The sequence below is a fragment of the Scophthalmus maximus genome, chromosome 18, assembly GCF_022379125.1.
Source record: "Scophthalmus maximus strain ysfricsl-2021 chromosome 18, ASM2237912v1, whole genome shotgun sequence".
Lineage (NCBI taxonomy): Eukaryota > Metazoa > Chordata > Actinopteri > Pleuronectiformes > Scophthalmidae > Scophthalmus > Scophthalmus maximus.
In genome coordinates, this window is record NC_061532.1 from 9,484,581 (window position 1) to 9,502,892 (window position 18,312).

Genomic DNA, 18,312 nt, shown 5'->3' on the forward strand with positions numbered 1-18,312 from the left:
TTAGCTTTGGCGTGGTTGAATGAAATGCCCGGAACCATTCCATTGAGACGCCGGAAGAATTTCGATGTAACTCAGGCGTCCGCTGAGCTTACCGACTGTTCCTGTTGTGCTCACTTCTTTGTGAGGGAGATAAAATATCAAATTTTGAAGTGTAATTCTCTACCTCAACCGCGACGACATGGCGGGAAACTTCTGGCAAAGTTCACATTAGTAAGTTTTTCCCCGAACTGTGACATGTTACGTCTGTGTTTCGTTCGCCGCCGTCTTTGTTGTGGGGCCTAGCCGTGTCCGTGCGGCACCGTGCGGCGACGCTAGCCGCCTCCCCTGAACTCCTCTAGCTGTTGATAAAACATAGATATGGACTTTCAATTACAGAACGAACCGCATTCCTCTATACATCGGTTTTGAAAAGCTCCGTTACACTCCCCCTCGTGTTGTAGCCTCCATGCTACGCGACAGCAACGCATCTCGGCTAGCACGGCGGTGTAAACAGTGGTGCTGTTGTGCTACCCGCTAGCCCGGGTGCCTACAGCTTGACAAAGCAGCGCCGGCGTTATTTAAATTCAAATACTAATGATCATGATGTTTGTTTGATGTTTTAAAGTTTGCAGTGGGTGCTGGATAAACAGGACCTGATGAAAGAGCGGCAGAAGGACCTGAAGTTTCTCACGGAAGAGGAGTACTGGAAGCTCCAGATCTTCTTCGCCAATGGTACTGATACTTATTGTGTCACAGAAAAACTCCTTTACATTGAACACTGTGTTGACGATATGGTGTATATAGAACTAATATGTCATGTATTATATTCTGAGCCCCCCCATGTACACTTGAACGTAAAGAAAGAACATCTTAAATGTTTTTTTCTCCGTGTCCATCAGTGATCCAGGCTTTAGGGGAACACCTGAAGCTGCGGCAGCAGGTCATTGCTACAGCAACCGTCTACTTCAAACGCTTCTATGCCAGGTAACGAAGAGGAAATAACAATGTAGTATTTACATCTCACAACATGTTTTTACAATAGTTATGTGTGGTGCAGTTTGATATTGTCTCTTCAGGCAGTATTGTCTAAACCTATAATGACTATTGTACCTACATGTGCCATATCACAGGAAACCTTCTGACATGATACTGCAGGAAAAATCCGAGGCATAGTCGGTATCAATGAGGGCTGCACACCGCTTAGCTTTTTACATCTAATTTATGTTAAAAGTCATCCTTATTGGTTCCAACCTAAAATTTGATAAATGCTGATCTCTTCTTGTTTGTAGGTATTCCCTGAAAAGTATAGACCCAGTGCTCATGGCACCCACTTGTGTTTTCCTGGCTTCCAAAGTTGAGGTATGGAAGTTTCTCTGTTGCCAGTAAGACAATGATTTTACACTAGCACAACTTGAGGATCTTTAGCCAAAGGAAAATCACGATGAGATGGAAAAAAAAAATACAAAAGACTATGGCGTGTTTATATTAAACTTTTCTGTTTCTTTCAGGAATTTGGAGTTGTTTCTAATACCAGGTTGATCTCTGCAGCAACATCTGTGTGTAAGTGGCAATATTCAGTCATATATTTTGTATCTTTTCCCCCTGAAATGGAGACAGAACCATTGATTATTGATTTTTTTTTTCTCAGTGAAGACAAGATTTTCATATGCTTTCCCGAAGGAGTTCCCATACAGAATGAATCATGTGAGTAAAAAGTAATTGTAACAGTTAACATGTAGACGCATGTTAAATTAGAGAAATTGTAGCAATGAAAAGTGCTCTATAAATGAAATTCATTATTATTATTATTATTTAGTTGTTCTTAGCCAGAGTGATGTAAGTGCATTTTGCAACTAAGCTCTAAATCACATTTATGAAACAGTGAATGCTACAACATGATAAGTTAAGCTTATAGGACTTGATAGTACGATCTCTTAAAATAATCTGCACCTTCTTGCTGTCTTGAGTGGCGGGCAGGGTAATCACTTCATTTGGGTCATCTGGTGGGCAAATAACTTTAAAGTAGAGTCACCACCCTGCCAACAGTCTTAATAACACAGTGTCAGTGACAATGACAAAGACAAGTGCCTTATTAGAGTGTGCAAATGTGTGTTGGTGTTTGAGGGATTGCCATGTCATTCACTCGTGCTTGAGTGGAGGTCCGGAGGTCACAGGAAAAACAGAGATAAAGAGATTGGTTTGTAGACTGTTTCAAACTAAAGTATAGTGCACACATGCTGCAACAGAACAAAACCATATTTCAGTAGTAACACCACTCATAATCTCCATATGCCATTTGTTTGCCTGCTTCCTCCGCAAAGTTATTTATGCACTGCTGTGCTACATTAGAGCATACCAACACAGTGTTGCCACGTTGGTGTCGATCAATACGTGAGATTCCACAGCTAATGTTCGCAGTCTTATGATAAAAAACTCTTTTGCTTCAACCGTGGCCACAAGAGTACAAGTGCATGCGTTCATTTGTCCCATGCTGCATCTCTCACCGCTGTGTTAAGTGCAGGAATTTTATTCATCCAGCATCCCCACCGAGTCGCAAGGACGTCACCAGGGCTGTTCCGACACGCCGCCTGTCCATAAAGCTGTGTAAACGATTATTTATAGTGCGCCACCGTGGAGCGATAAAAGGAGGGAGCGGCTCACATAGTAGAGAATGAGTTAGCGGGATGCTGCAACTCTTAACATCATTATTCATGTCCACTCTGACTCTGCAGATGTAGTAAAAGCAAACGGTGGTAGCACAGGGACAGAGGGGAAATAGCTACGGGTTCTCTTTGGTCAATTCCACTTGATAGTCACAATAAATACTTGTGTCAAAAGAGGAGGGGATTCATTTGTTTCCACACCACAAGTGTTTATCTCTGTCCTTTTAGCATAAGAAGTAATTACAGGAAAAATTTAGATTTTACTTGATATAAATGTTAACTTAACTTTACTAAACTTTAGATTACATTTCTCTCTGCAGCAACAAAAATCGTGTAGGAGAAGAGTGCAGTTCACAGCAGGTTGTTACACAAAGAAAGAAACATGAAAAACCATCCAGATGATCCACTTCTATTAGGAGCAGCATTTCCCAACAGTTTTTTTCTTTCGTTGTTGACAATACAATTTTTAATTTGTGTCTCTACAGATATTAGAATGTGAGTTCTACCTCCTGGAGTTGATGGTGAGCAGAACAAGATTTGTGTTGTTGCTCCTGAGTTTGGCTCGAATGAGTGGTTGTCTAGGTGTTACCGATCACTGATGTTGCTTATGTTTCAGGACTGCTGCCTGATTGTGTACCACCCCTACAGACCACTGTTGCAGTATGTGCAGGATATGGGACAGGAGGACATGCTGCTGCCACTGGCCTGGTACGATTCCTGCCTGTGGCCATTTATCTGTTGCTTTTGTAATTTTTTTATTGAATTTTTAAAAAAAAATTATCTGAAATTTTTAAATCACTGTAGCCACTTGACAAATTTTTAATTCAATTTTTTACAAATAAAAGTCGTTAAAAAGTATTAAGTTGTCTTAAATTTACACTGCGTTGGTCTAGATTGCATAGTTTCTGAACATGGGGAAATGGAAGTTTAACGATAAATGGCTTGAGAATGACGAGTTAATTTGGAACATTTTAATAAGTACATTTTCTGTTTTTGTGTGTAGATCCTATCCAGTACAGGTTTATTCTTGAATTTCATTTCAAGTGGAATAAATTTGAATTACATTTAAACTTGTTAATAGCTGTAGACACACTGTTTTATGCAACAAGTTCTACCCTTTGCTGTGTTTTGGTAGAGTCACTCACTTGTGCTGTCACGTGTCTTGTACCAGGCGAATAGTGAATGACACGTACAGGACAGATCTGTGTCTGCTCTACCCTCCCTTCATGATCGCCCTCGGTAAGATCTGTCCCTAAGTATTTCTCATTGCTGCTAGGTTATATAGTTACTGACTTCAAATTAGCTTTATTTGATCTCATATGATCTGTTGTTGTTGTTGTTTCCCGCACACAGCCTGTCTGCATGTTGCTTGTGTGGTCCAGCAGAAAGACGCCAGGCAGTGGTTCTCAGAGCTCTCTGTCGACATGGACAAAGTAAGACTGACCTATCAAAAGTTCCCAGTTTTTATTTTTCGTGAGTAATAAACTGATCTTCTTTGTCAAAAAAAAGTATTACCTTTAAAAGATGCAGATTGCAACTTTTCAGTGTGGATGGAGTGTTAGGCTACATCCACACTTCTATGTTTTAGAAGTCATTCACAACTCAACTACCAGCTGTGAAGGCAAAACGTTGTAAAGTGCTAGTTCCACTTCATCGTTGGTCCAAGAGAAGAAATCCCTGCTTGTACTTTTTCGCCATTGTTGTAACTCGTCCGTAGTATTTTGTGTAATGAGTTAACTTTTTGTTGATGTTTGTTTTCCGTCAAGATTCTGGAGATTATCCGTGTCATTCTGAAGCTCTACGACCAGTGGAAAAACTTTGATGACAGAAAGGAAATAGCGGCTGTGCTAAATAAGATGCCTAAACCCAAACCTCCTCCTAACAGGTAAATCTGACTTAGACTGACTTTATGTCCAACCGTATGTTGTAAACAACACATACATATTTTATTTGGTAGCATGTGGCCAATTCACTTCTTAAAATTGATATAGTAAATAAAATGCAGTGAGTGCTATAAACCGTATGTAAACAGCATAAAGATGGGTAAAAATACTACATAATACAAAGTTCTGCACAGTTGCAATTGTAATTTTCTTTTGACTTTTGAGTCAAATAACCAAGAAAAGTCTGTTTTGAAAAAAATGCAGAGATGCTAGTGAGTTTATTAAATAAGTGCGGATCATTCTTCAGAGTCCTGAAGTTTCTGCAGTTAATTTTCCTCCCGACTGCAGCTAGAAAAGACATTTAACAAATGAAAGAGATTTTCCATCTTTCTCTCTGTCCTGTCTCCAGTGAGGGTGACCAGAGCTCCAACGGGAACCAAAGCAACTCTTACAGCCAGTCTTAGCATGGGGGCGGGGGGCGGTGGGTCTACATTTTACAAGGGAATCCATAATTTTGATGTAGAGAGGGGCGGACCTTTTTTTAAAAATATGTCACACGGCACAAACTTTTGCAATGTCCGTTTGGAAAAATCGGTGACCAAGAAATGTCCCTTCACCCGTGGCCATGTTTTCACGTTCCTCCTCTCTGATCAATGTGTGTTCGTGGATTGACTCGTTGAAATGCCTGAAAGTGAACAAGCCAAGTCGGCGACAGCAGCTTTGCCGTCTCAACTCTGCGACAGACTTGAAACGAACTTTAACCAAGGAACACGTGGGGGAGGGGGAGGCCGGGAATGTGGGGTAAAGTGATGGGAAAAACTTTGGGGGGTAGAAACTTTTCGTCATTGTGACAATCCTGACATCCTTGAACAGCCCAGGAGAGCGAGTCTTTTCATCGAGAAACGATTCGAGAAAGAAAAACAACTTGATTCCTAGTACTGTGTGTGTTTGGGTGTGCGCGTGTGTACAACATGTTAGCGCCCGGTCTGTGTGGGGTTTTCATTCCTCAGGGACTATAGTTTAGTAGTCTTCTCTGTAAGATAATTTGATAATTAATAATTTGATGTGCTGTTGCGTCCGATTATCACCCTGTGTGTCTATGACGTGATTGGATACTCCTGCTCTCTCTTTAAGTTACAAATGAGGCTCTTTTTAACAACACTTTACTCTGTTGACTCATGACAGCTCCACCTCCTTCCTCCCGCTCTTCCCTCTCGTAAATAACGTCATTCTTTTATTTTATCTTTCATGTTTTCCCTTATTAAGGTAAACTGTGATGGAAATCGTGCCGGTTCCGCTTTGTGCTTGTGCTTCAGATGAAAGAGCCCCTGTTCATTTCCCTGTCATGGTCCTTTTGCCTGCTGCAAAGCTTATTCTTTTTTTCTTTAAAAAAAATGTAATTATGTGTTCATTTATGCTGCTTTAGTTGTAAATGTTTTTTGTTTTTTTATTTAGTTTAGGCTTTTTTGGGGGGGGATGCAAATTACAATCGTTTTAGATTTGTCTGCAAACTTTGGGTTGTACATTCTTATATTTTTTATTTACCTTCTGCCATCTATTTAATCATTGAATTGTGGCAGCCTGTGTGTGTGTGTGTGTGTGTGTGTGTGTGTGTGTGTGTGTGTGTGTGTGTGTGTGTGTGTGTGTGTGTGTGTGTGTGTGTGTGTGTGTGTGTGTGTGTGTGTGTGTGTGTGTGTGTGTGTGTGTGTGTGTGTGTGTGTGTGTGTGTGTGTGTGTGTGTGTGTTTACTCAAACCAGGTGCTTGAAAGCCTTATAATATAAAAGCTGCTGGTCACAGAGAAACCCCTTCATAACAGCACATTGTTCCATTCAGGTGAACTGTAAAAATTTCCGAGTTAGTGTTGTATTAATTGGACTCGCTGTCTCTCGTCCCCTCTGTGGCCTCCTGTGTATTTGCCTCTGTCGGAAAGTCACATTAACGGGGACACAATCATGTTGTTAAATAAAGCCGACCACTCCCATGTCTCTTCCCTTCGCTGAGTGAGGAGACAGAAGTGAGACTGTGAATCCTTGAGGCAAGTACGATGCCGCCTTCTGGCATTTTCCTTCCCTCAGGGCAGGCTCCATCTGCTACATGACTGCTTTCATGACTGGGTGTTAAAAAAATAGAAGGGCTTAACCCCCACCTAAATATTCCCTACTGTCTCTGATCAACAACACTCTACCAAAACAGTTTTTACTTGAAAGTCTTAATGTTTTATCATTTGTGATAATAAAATGTATTATGTGCAGAAACTCAGCGGGTGTTTGCTGTTATTCAAGCTGTCATGTCATGTTTGCACAGTGTGTAATGGACTTAGGGGAGTCGTCCAGGATGTTTTAACGGTCACACTCAGTCCTTTTATCTAACGTCAATGTCACCAGGACCCCTAGTGGTGAATTCAAGAACATGCAACATATTTCACATCAGTTTTGATATGAAAAGCCTGCACTTCTAAAAACTGAGAGGTTTGAGTTAAAGTAAACAGCGATATTATGTTTTTTTCCTTTTCATCTTCTATGGTTATAGAGTTATAAGTGAAATGATTGAAGAATATCGCAGGATGTATTCACCACGAGTCGCCTCTAGGTGTTTGTACCATGGAGTCCTTCCCCCGTGATGTCACTTCAGCTGCATGAAGCGCACAGAGAGCAGCGGAAAAAATACTGCACAGCGACACCATGTCCCCTTCAAAATAAAACCTGCAGTGTTCACTTAGGATGGTGCAACAAAAATACTGGGCTGTATATATAGACTGATGAAAACTTGCAAAATGGCACAATGAGTAAATTGGTGGGACTACTGGAAAAAAATAATCTTGGAAAAAAACTCTAAGATTTAAAAAAAAAGGGCGGTTGTGTCATTGCTGCAGGTTGAGGTTGTGAGATATAATTTCCTTCAAAGTTTGAAGTTTATTTGTGTGGTCTTATTTGTATAAAAGAACACGCATGTGTGTATAGTTTCTTATTAGAATTTTTTTTATCACTTTCGCTCATGAAAATGTTTGACTTTTTTATTGTATGTCTCATAAATGAGATTGTTAGCATTATTAGTGGTGGTGTTTGTAGTAGTATTTCTCTATAATAGATCAGTTGTAGAATGGACATTTAAACCCACTATAAATTCTTAGGCCAAATATTTAGTGATCCTTCTAACACCTTTCTCTCCAACCATCTGCATCGAGTAACTTCTCCTCTCTCACCCATCAAGTACAGAAGACAACAGTTTTTTAAAGTTGTCAAATAACCCCACACTGTAAACAAACACAGAGACTGGGTCTCTGAGGTGGACCTGTCGTGGACCAGTTTACCAGGTTGGTGAATCAGTTTAACCCTGATGTATTATACAAAATCAGAATATATTTCTATTTGGTATTCGTCTTAGAATGTTTGCGGAACACAGCTTTTATTTTGTGAGGTGTAACCGGAAGCTGCGTTTTGTCTCTTTCTGCCTGACTTGTGTCGAGGACAGGAGGGAGGCCACAGACCCAGCGAGCTCCGAGCGGGCTGCGGAGGATGTCGACCCCGCCGCGGGGACAAGGCCCGGGCGAGATGCCCGTGTCCGGCCGGACTAGGGTCGACCCTAACCCCAGCCCTCGGCGCCCATGACGCCCGCGCCGATGAAGCCCCGAGCAGCGAAAGTGAGGCGGAAAGTGGCCGGAGACCGAGAGCATGTACTGGCGCGTCGGGTTCGCCTGGACGCGGTCGTGTGTGGTTGATCTTGGCCAGAACCAGAGCTTCTCCGCCGGCCTGCTGGGCTCCGAGGAGCAGCTCCCGTTGTACGGGTACATCGTCGCCTGCCCACTGCAGGACTACGGCGGGATGATGTCGGCGCTGGGCTCGGACTCGTGGTGGAGGAAGACGCTGTACTTGACCGGGGGGGCTCTGCTCGCCGCCGCTGCTTATCTGCTGCACGAATTGCTGGCGATCAGGTACCAACAACACAGAGAGGCGGTGCAGGAGCTGCAGGGCTCATCCTCATCCTCCTCCTCCTCCTCCTCCTCACTGTCAGGCCTCTTGGGCCGGAGCACAAAAACAGCTGTGGATATTATTATGATCATATTTTCACGCCACATCTTGCAGGTCTGGTAGAATGTATTTTTTTTTCGGGGGGGGGGGGGTCGATATTACTTAATCTCGTCAGGTTGGGCGGGGGCTGAGAGCGGAGTCAGTGGAGAATAAGGAATCGTGAGTGGGTTGTTTGTGATGTAACCCCCGACTCCCTCCTCACACACACACACACACACACATGTAGTGTCTTAATATGTGTGGAGGTAATGGCGGCTGTGACCTTTCAAACATTTCAAAGATGATTATACCTCTAATATCATGATGATGGCTCGTTCCCCCTGTTTGCTTGTTTGTTTCTGTGTGAGTGTGTGTTTTTTGCAGTCTCAGTGTGTAAGGCCTGCATCACACAGCTCTCTTGTCTTGTGCATTGACATTATAGACTGAGACTGCAGGGTCACATTCATTCGTGTTTATTTCTCAAGGACGTGGTGATGGTGTGTGGCTTCACCTCTCGTGATCCGGCCTCGGATGTAAACAGTCAAACTGCCAAAAGCTGCAAACATCCTACTTCAGGCAGTTGTGAAGAGACCGTCAATATGGCAGATCTGAATACATCTTCCATTCGTTATTATTGATTAGCCATTGGCAACAAATAAGCAGGGTTTGACTGACCGTTGTCGGTTGTCCTTTATGATCTCGGGTTTCCTGCAGTCCGGGCCCACGGCTGCAGCACAACACAGTGTAGAAGGTCAGTTCACAGGAGGAGACACATCTGAGGTGTGTTTAGGGGGAAAATAACACAGATATTTGAGTGATTTCATTCTTCAAAGCTGTTGTCAATGAAGTGTCAAGTTTTAGATGTTTATAAGTAGAAAAACAGGCTGTTTGTTGTGCAGTGAACATGTTTTTCTTTCCACAAGCGGTTATGTTTTCTCCAGACTTAGGGTCTTAATGTTAAATATGACATCTCCATCTCAATAGTAGGCTTAATTTTACTGCAGCCTCCTCCTTTGTTAGTCAATGGGGCATTTTCAGCACCACAGTGCGATGGACAGCTCCTCTGCTTTGAAGCTGCCTCCGACGCACGTGAACGCACCACAACCTTTTTCAAGAAGAGGCCGCCTCATTATTTTGACGCGGCAGTTTCCCCTCAGCTCGTATTAATGGACCGGGGGCCGACTGTCACCCGGGGGCCGACAGTCACCCAGGGGCCGGTTACCTGCAGAGCATTTGATTGATTCAATCAATCACAGTCACTCGATCTATCTCATGGTAGTCCATTCTACCCAGAGACGCAGACACGCAAATGCACGTCCTTCTCTTTCAACACTTGTGAGGGCCGTTCATTTAACCACCACAGTGCCTAAATGTCTTAATGTTAACCTGAATCTAAGGCTAACCTTCACTTTTAAACCAAGTCTTACCCAGAAATGTCCCGTATGATGGTGTAAAACTGAATTTGGTTCTCACAATAACTTGTGTACGTCACCTTGGAGGATATTGTCTTGACTTTTATTAACTCCCTGAAGACCCTTTCATGAAACTTCATGGCTGGATGAAACCATTTTATTTAGGAGGCCCAGAGGAATAATCTGCGTTGTTGCAATTCATGTGTCTTTTGTCGCCTAAAAGTCCAGTGGAACCAGTACACTTATTGGAATAGTACTTATTTTCTGTTAATTCAATTTAACACAACTTTATACAGCATAAAAACACAATATCCACTGAAATAACTCAAGCCCTCAAAACTAGCCTCGTAGGATGGTTCTTCCTTTGTTGATATTGTGTCTCCTCCCAACAGATCTGCGAATAACCACATTATCAAAACAGGTTGACATGCAATGAACCAGGATTTTAGGTCCCCAGGTCAGAGTCCCGCCTTACATGGTTTGTAATCCAGCTTTACTTAGAGGAAGCCATAACCTCAAAATACCAGACCTCAAACCGAACGTTAGAATTTAAGATTGAAAAAAGAGAGGTTAACATACTGGGAAATGGCTTGTTGTCCCTGAATGGTCGTTTTGTTTTTGCAAACTAGTCCTTCTACTTGACGTGCAGCCTTGTATTTTTCCTTGCGCCCACAGAAAGGAGGAAGAGCTGGACTCTAAAGATGCCATCATACTCCACCAGTTCTCCAGGCCCAGAACTGGCGTCCCGTCCCTGTCCCCGTTCTGCCTTAAAATGGAGACCTACCTCCGCATGGTTGACCTGCCATACCAGGTAAAGCTATGACAGAGGAAGGGGAAAAAAAGCTACCACCTCGTCTTTTTAAAAGAGCGTGTTCAGAGTTGAGTGTGAGGAGGTTTTAACCTTCATTTTCTTTGTGGAGTTTCGTCTTTTGTTGTTATCACTTTTGCTGTGATTAATTATAGTTAAACTCCGAGTCTCTTCTGTCTGCAGTCATTCAGTTTCGTGCAAGTGATAATTAAAATACCCATTTAATGTTTTCTATTGATCCAATTACGATTTAATTCACTTGATACCCCCAAACCAACCAATTTCTATCCTCTGCATTTTTTTCTCCATCTTCTCCCTTATCATGGTTGTCCTCTCTCTTCCCTCGTCCTTTTCTGAATCCCCTCACACGTGACCCCCCTCCCGCCCCTCCCGAATTCTTTTCTCTTTCCCGCAGAACTACTTTGATGGGAAGCTTTCTCCGCAAGGAAAGATGCCGTGGATTGAGTACAACCGAGAGCAGGTGTGTGGGACGGAATTCATCATCGACTTCCTGGATGAAAGGCTGGGCGCGAGCCTCAACAAGAGCCTGTCGCCGCAGGAGAAGGCCATGTCCCGCGCCATCACCAAAATGGTGGAGGAGCATTTCTACTGGTGAGGGACCACCACCTTCTCCTCCTTCTTCTTACTCTCAGCAGTCTTGGTTGCAGGAGCAGTTGTGACACTATTACTAGTTCTGACACTTGCAGTATCCGTATGTATGTTCAAATGCACATCTGTGTCTGTGTGCCAGGACCATAGCCTACTGTCAGTGGGTGGACAACCTGGAGGAGACCCAGAAGATGCTGTCGGTGAGCGGACCGCTGAGCGATCTGCTCAAGTGGATCCTGAGTCACCTGACCGGCGGGATCGTCAAGAGGGAGATGTACGGGCACGGGATCGGGCGGTTTTCTCAGGAGGAGGTTTACGCCCTAATGGAGAAGGACATGCGCACCCTGGCCACTCTGCTAGGTGAGTTTTTTATTTATTTTTTTCATTTGTAAATGACGCTGACAGATTAGAATTTACTATAAAATTTTAATAAGAGTTTCGTTATCCACTGGGAAAACTCAGTCATTTTAAATCAAAATGTTGTTTTGTGTAACAGTCCTCGGTACGGCACAGTTGGAGTCTTCTCTTAAGCCAAAGACATTTGTAGACGTCGTTCACTTTGTGTTTGGGAAACTTAATTTGTGTCTCCTGTTTATTCACATTGTTCAACCTGGAAGCAGATAAATATCTGTCAGGGCTGTTCAGTGTTTGCCCTCAGAGCTACAACCTTCAACAACACCATGTTTGTACTTGTTAAGGGTCAGCAGTGCCTGCATAGGATGAAAGGATAGCTCAGCACTGACCTCCTGTGGTAAAATGTAACATTGCAACCTAGAATCAAATCATAACCTCTGGTAGTTGTTGATGCGCAAGAAAGACAGATATGTAAGAGCATGCGAGAAGAGATGTGTTGGGAAGTGTTGTGTGGCCATGATCAGTAATGCTCACAAAGGTTAAGGTTTCACAAGCCTAAAGGCATCATCCCATATCTGATTCTAGTTTTACAGGTTTTTATATTATACAGTTAGAGGAAAAGCATCGCTACGCAATGATTGTACTTGTGTGTTGATAAATCTGACACATATTTTCTTCTTAGGTGATAAGAAGTACCTTATGGGCTCCAAGCTTTCTACAGTAGACGCCACCGTGTTCAGTCACCTGGCCCCTGCTATGTGGACGCTGCCAGGAACCCGTCCGGAGCAGCTGATCAAAGGTGAGCGTCGTCAAACTGTACGTCTCTACCGAGAGATTGTGGCCAGGATCAGTTCAGCTACATGATCTAATATCTGAGCATGCAGACAGTTCACATGCGGCTGGTAACATCTGTTTATAAATGTTATAATAATACATATTTTCTCATTAACATCAGTATAAATTTTGAAACATGCTCTTACCGAACACGTTGTAAATGTGTTTTCACTGTTAGAATACCATTTAGTAAACTTCAACACTTTAACTGCTCAATCAAAGATGTTCTCTGCCCTAAAATGTACTGTGTATGTTTTAACCATACTTCTCGCTCTCAATCTGTAATCAATTTCCATTACTGTTATGTAACTTCTGTCCTCACTATCCTGTGGCCCCTGTAATTATTATAGTATTATATTTGATATTGATTCTGACTGTGACGTCTCCAATAGGTAGAGATCAAACCCAGGGAACACAGTTACTCAGGCCTCGAACTAGTAGTCACTTTTACTTCTGTAGTTAACTGTTTTGTTCAATCGACTGATTGTTAAGTCTGTAAAATGTGAAAAACCCCAAAAATCAAGAAGTTGGAACCAGAGAATCAGAGGAATGTTTGATATTTTTCTAAAAATTAAAATAATTTCCATTTCTGCAAAATGACAACTTGATTAACTGCCTAGCAGTTAGCTGGTGTCGTGTTCATCAGTAGGACTACATGCTGCCACTCTGCTGTCCGTCCCCTCCAGGCGAGCTGATCAACCTGGCCATGTACTGTGAGCGCATCCGCCGGCGTTTCTGGCCCGAGTGGTTCGTGGACCTGGAGGACTTCTGCTACAAGGACACCACGGAGGGCAGCGACTCGCCGTCCAAACTCCCTGACCTGGGTCTCTTCTCTGGCACGGACACTTTCCAGGAAGACACGCACACACACACTTCACACGGCCACACACCACTGGACCCACCGTCGCCCGACAGCGACCGTACAGGCCACTCGCTTTATGACTCTGACATGGACACCGAGTGCTCTGAGATAGACCAGCTCAAGTGTTGACAAAACAATACACTAACGGTACACGGCGACATTCACGCACGCCACAGGAGGGAGCTGCATCCCACCTGCACACACGCCTCCCTACCTCTTACAACAGAGTATGACTGGGGAGTATATCTGGTGTCGTCGGTGCTGGTGGAGATGTCGAGGGTGCAGAGGTTTAACCTGCGCACTGCAGTGGAGGAATGGTTGCGATAGAAGGTAAAGGAGTGAGGTGAAAGGGGGAAAAGTCAGAGATGGGCAGAAGAAGAAAAAAGGAGGCCGCATTTAAAGGAACAGTAGAGGGAAAGAGAAGAGATGCCGAAGAAAGATTGAGGAGTGAGAACGAGGAGCATTTAAACCAGGAGTAAATGACGCCGCTGCTGAGAAACTCCTCCACGTGGTCGACGTCATCAGCAGTCACAAACCTCAAACTGTCATCCCGTCGATGTAACCTCGGTGTGTGTGTGTGTGTGTGCGTGCGTGCGTGCATGCGTGTGTGTGTGTGTGGCCCCCGTTGCCACTTGTCGCAACCTGCACCACCCAGCCTTGTGTGAGTTGTCAACTAACTGAACCCTTAAACGCCTTGTATTACGATGGTGTCATGTAGGAGAAATGTACAGGATTTACGTGAGCGATCAAGAGTCAGTGTAAATACACAAATGGACCAGATTGGATTCACAGATTTAATAGATAGAATATTTAATTCTATATATATATAAAGAGAGTATAAATAGTATAGATAGCTTGCATATTAAAATCACCCCCTCCGTGATATGGTGTAAATAATGTAGGTGTTATAAAATCCATTCTGTGTTAGTCCATCGATGCCCCACTCTGCTGGTCTAGGATGAGTATGACGAGCCCTATATGTGTGTGTGTCTGTCTACACCAGTCGTTTCTGCTGCCGATGTTTTAATAGTGCAGTTATAGATTATGGATGGTAAACTGCAATTTGCCATAAGCACTTTTTTTGGTCTTTTTAAGACTCTTATTTTGCCAAATTATTAACTGTTTTTTCCTCCAAATCCCAAGCATAATATTGCCAGGATCCTGTGTTTTGTTTGTATTGTCTTTCAGGACATGAGTTTTTAGGTCATGCAGACATTTTACATGCATCAAGCGCGAGTCGAACAATCATGTAGAAATAGAGTTAACAGATATATAACGTCAATGAGATTGCATGGCTGGCACGTGCCAACTAAACTGTCCCTTTACACTTCATGTAGTTTTAACTACATTTCTCAGCTGGCCTTTATAAGTTTGATGTTACGGGTGCCTCTGGCCACATCAGCCACACAAAGATGTAGCCAATGGATCATGAAAAATACTTTTCTTTATTTAATTCAGTCAACGATTTAGTTTTTGAGACACGCGATTCATGTTTCAAAAATGATGGATTGCTCAGACAACTTTATGTTAAGCAATAAGAGCGCTGGCACAGGTCCACTCTGTTCATGTTTTTTATTTGATGCTCGCCTGCGTGGTATTCGGGGGTTGTGTGGCGGCGGCGTGCGGGTTTTAGGTGTGTTTGTCATTCAGCAAATGCACATGCCAGCATATTGTGTGTCAAGGCTACTTATATGGATGCAGGCAAGCAAGGGGTGTGTACAGTATGTACACTTCTGTCCATGTTGCACATGGATGGGTCATCCTCTGTGTATGAGTGATGACGCACTGGTGAGGTTTCACAGTCTGAACTTTTGCCCCCTAACCCACACTAACACAGACTGTCACAGTCACGAGCTCAGTGACGTCCACGTCGGTGGTAGAAAATGTAGCAGTCTGAGGCAAAAGACGAGTGATAGTTTGATGTTTATATCGAGGATGCTGCTTCTTATAAAAAAGAAACAGAACAGGGAACCTTTACAGGGCCATAACGTAATGGGAGAATAAATTTGCTGGTACAGGCTTAAAAACCTGTTCACAACCAATAGTGATACATTTAAATAAGTCGGTGCTTCTTCGTGCAATTCGGTTAGCTAGCGCTGTGTTTGTACCATTGACTTCTGTCTGCAAACCCATTTGTTGAGCTGTTAATACTCCTGTAGCGGAAGTTCAAAGAAAAATGAATTAGCAGCTAATAAGCTACGATAGCGTCCGCCATTTTGGTTCTTCGCCGCCTCAAAGGTCAGCGTTCTTAAGGCAGCGGCGAAAAAATGTATGGGTCAATCTTGAACTCTGTGCAAACAATTCTTTCACTGATATGCTTTATGTTGGCGTATATATTTTGGCTCCATAAGTAAATTGCAGTTCAGCAAAGCCAAAAATATCTCAAGATGATTTGAGAATAGTGTCTCTATTATATCGTTTTCACAAAGTTTTTTTTTTTTTACTTTTATGTCCCGCTCAGTACATGTGTTGGTCACAGAATGAACTGAATGAAAGGATCCATCGCACAAATGTTTCTTTTCTATTATGTCTTACAAAATATTAATTGCTCATATATCTTTTTTGGATCAAATCTGGTCGACAACCAGTCTCAGCAATTCCTTGTTGGTCAGGCCCTGCTGTGAGGATGATGGACAGAAATGACATTTATACTGTTTTCAAAAAATATGTAGCATTAACACGTAGCAGTTTATATATATATATATATATATATCTCAATCGGCAAAGAAGTATATGTTTGGAAGGTGTTAGGTCATTGAGGCAACATTATGAATCTGGTATTTCAGTGAGACCATGACACTCATAGTGATGATTTATAGATGGTTTTACTAAAGAATTTAATGATGATTTGATGACAGAAAAAAAAAATCTAAAATTTTCCTCCGTGTGGCTTCTTTCTCTGTAGAAGTTACATCCTGGATTCTCTGTCGAAATCAAAACCTAAATGAAGCCTTCAGGGAGGAGACATTTACGTGTGGGTGTGTGCTGCAGTGCAATAATATAACCTGAAACTGAAGAAAATGAACTTAAATTTCCATTTATTTATTTGTCTTAAACCCCCTTGCCTGCATGTTTTTGCCTTCTCTCTTCAAAAGTCAGATTTCTGCCTTATGATAATTGACTGCTTAAACAGAGTTCTTTATGCCAGTGCCAGCATAGGATTTATGTTTTTATATTTCACATTTGTTAATCAGCTATTTATTTCAGGTTCGTTATATTAGTGATATAATGATGCTGGATGTGCTCAAATATTGTTGATTAATATTTTTGGTTATTTTGCACAGTTCTAATTATGTTTACATGTGTTCTCTTATCTGGCTGAGAATATCTATCAAACTACCTTATTGTTCTGTGTGTTGGTGCAATACTGTCGATTCTCTGACTTTCTGTCGACGTGTAACACTGAAGAAAATGCACATTTTCACCCCGCCAGTCATTGCCGTGATTGCATGTTTGTCCATGTGTTGAGATGTCATTTGGTAAATGTAAAATATTCATATCATAATATTACAGCAGTTTGGTGTTAGTCCTTTGTCTGCTTCAAACAGCATTGTAGAAACAGTTGAAAAAAATGAAATACTGAGGTCAAATACCAAACTTCCTGTTGGGTCTCAGCTCAGCGGGCTGAGGTCGTCCTGCTGATCAGCTGATGACCGGTGTCTCTACTCCCTCTCACCCATTACAGGAAAAAATAGCAAAAGTCCTTCCAGATCAGTGTCCGTGGGCAACTTCATCTGTCTCAGTGTTCCCCAGCAGTAAAAGGTCAGAGGTCAGGGGTTCAGCCCTGTCGCGTGAGTCCCTTTCCCATCAAGATTTCTGCTTATAGACTGTAGAAGCAATACTGCATTGTCTCCTGCTGTTGTGTGTGTGTGTGCGCGCGTGTGTGTGCGCGTGTGTGTGTGCGCGTGTGTGTGTGTGTGCGTGTGTGTGTGTGTGTGTGTGTGTGTGTGTGTGTGTGTGTGTGTGTGTGTGTGTGTGTGTGTGTGTGTGTGTGTGTGTGTGTGTGTGTGTGTGTGTGTGTGTGTGTGTGTGTGTGTGTGTGTGTGCAAACGCAACTCATCAAACTGTAAATAACAAAGACAAATGAATATTTGGAGATGACCTAAAAGAAATTGTTCTGTAACATAAAGATTTCAAAAAAAAGATTCTTATGAATGTATCATACCTAGAGATATAAGAAAAAGCTTTATGACAATGGATTACACATAATATTTCATTAAATATCGCTGTGTTATTTTCCTCTTGTTTTGTTTCAGTTATTTTGTTCATCAGCGAGTGGTAAAAATCACATCTGCCTGCGGAGAAACGGCTCCGTATCAACACTTAGAGGTGGGTATACTCGGGCATATATCTGTCTCGTAATCCCTCTCCCTCTGCGCTTGCTACCGTACGACAATACTAAGCCCACCCAACAATGCTGGAGGATTAGCTCGCTGCCCTTTTCTTTGTGCTCGTGCTGGTGCTTTGGAGAACGGCAGAGGAAGAGAAAAGGGAAAGTCGTGGGAGCACCACTGAAGGGACGGAGCATGGGTTTGGGGCGAGAAATTGTGGGGGGGGGGCATGAAAAGGGAAAGAGACGACTGATATTCGACGATTCTGGCTGGTTGCATTTCTGTCACCACTGCGCAGAATCCCAGGGAGATCCCGTCCACACAAGGCCGAGGAGACAATTGAGAACTGACAATGACACCAGAGTAAAAACCCTCTCTGGTGAGTCGGAGACGGCGTACTCTCTGTCTGTCTGTCTGTCTGTCTGTCTGTCTGTCTGTCTGTCTGTCTGTCTGTCTGTGTGTGTCTGTGTGTGTCTGTGTGTGTCTGTGTGTGTGTGTGTGTGTGTGAATAATGCAGAGGATGCCTGTAGGAGCGTGAGGGCCAGGAGGAGGGCAGATGGTCGCCTGCT

General features: G+C 42.9%; 2 protein-coding genes across 4 annotated transcripts; both read left to right on the forward strand.

The window, feature by feature from the left end:
* The first annotated feature begins 65 nt into the window (after window positions 1-65).
* ccnc (cyclin C) lies at window positions 66-6,785 on the forward strand. 2 transcript variants are annotated; one of them, XM_035616647.2, is made up of 12 exons: window positions 66-210; window positions 605-711; window positions 879-963; window positions 1,269-1,338; window positions 1,488-1,539; window positions 1,628-1,683; window positions 3,128-3,163; window positions 3,259-3,350; window positions 3,814-3,881; window positions 3,996-4,075; window positions 4,409-4,527; window positions 4,935-6,785. In XM_035616647.2, exons 1-12 carry the CDS (start codon window positions 179-181, stop codon window positions 4,987-4,989), a joined length of 852 nt encoding a protein of 283 aa, XP_035472540.1. In that variant the 5' UTR covers window positions 66-178; the 3' UTR covers window positions 4,990-6,785. The 2 variants fall into 2 exon arrangements, with proteins under 2 accessions (XP_035472540.1, XP_035472541.1); XM_035616648.2 differs by having other exon boundaries at window positions 5,792-6,785.
* Window positions 6,786-6,969: 184 nt separating this feature from the next.
* faxca (failed axon connections homolog, metaxin like GST domain containing a) lies at window positions 6,970-17,652 on the forward strand. 2 transcript variants are annotated; one of them, XR_004786224.2, is made up of 8 exons: window positions 6,970-7,839; window positions 7,998-8,457; window positions 10,621-10,756; window positions 11,169-11,365; window positions 11,505-11,722; window positions 12,399-12,515; window positions 13,237-13,979; window positions 17,098-17,652. XR_004786224.2 is itself a non-coding variant. In XM_035616646.2 (7 exons), the coding sequence occupies exons 2-7, from the start codon at window positions 8,198-8,200 to the stop codon at window positions 13,539-13,541; spliced, it is 1,233 nt and encodes a 410-aa protein (XP_035472539.1). In that variant the 5' UTR covers window positions 6,970-7,839; window positions 7,998-8,197; the 3' UTR covers window positions 13,542-17,652. The 2 variants fall into 2 exon arrangements, 1 of the variants encoding a protein (XP_035472539.1); XM_035616646.2 differs by having other exon boundaries at window positions 13,237-17,652.
* Window positions 17,653-18,312: the final 660 nt, after the last annotated feature.

What these genes read in the sequence shown, in the direction of transcription:
- ccnc (XM_035616647.2), top strand. Translation starts at nt 179, where the DNA reads ATGGCGGGAAACTTCTGGCAAAGTTCACATTA. An exon ending in TCCTGGCTTCCAAAGTTGAG is followed by an intron (nt 1,339 to 1,487) that starts GTATGGAAGTTT and finishes TGTTTCTTTCAG; the next exon opens with GAATTTGGAGTTGTTTCTAA. An exon ending in TCCCATACAGAATGAATCAT is followed by an intron (nt 1,684 to 3,127) that starts GTGAGTAAAAAG and finishes GTGTCTCTACAG; the next exon opens with ATATTAGAATGTGAGTTCTA.
- faxca (XM_035616646.2), top strand. Translation starts at nt 8,198, where the DNA reads ATGTACTGGCGCGTCGGGTTCGCCTGGACGCGGTCGTGTGTGGTTGAT. An exon ending in CACCCTGGCCACTCTGCTAG is followed by an intron (nt 11,723 to 12,398) that starts GTGAGTTTTTTA and finishes TTTTCTTCTTAG; the next exon opens with GTGATAAGAAGTACCTTATG. An exon ending in TCCGGAGCAGCTGATCAAAG is followed by an intron (nt 12,516 to 13,236) that starts GTGAGCGTCGTC and finishes CGTCCCCTCCAG; the next exon opens with GCGAGCTGATCAACCTGGCC.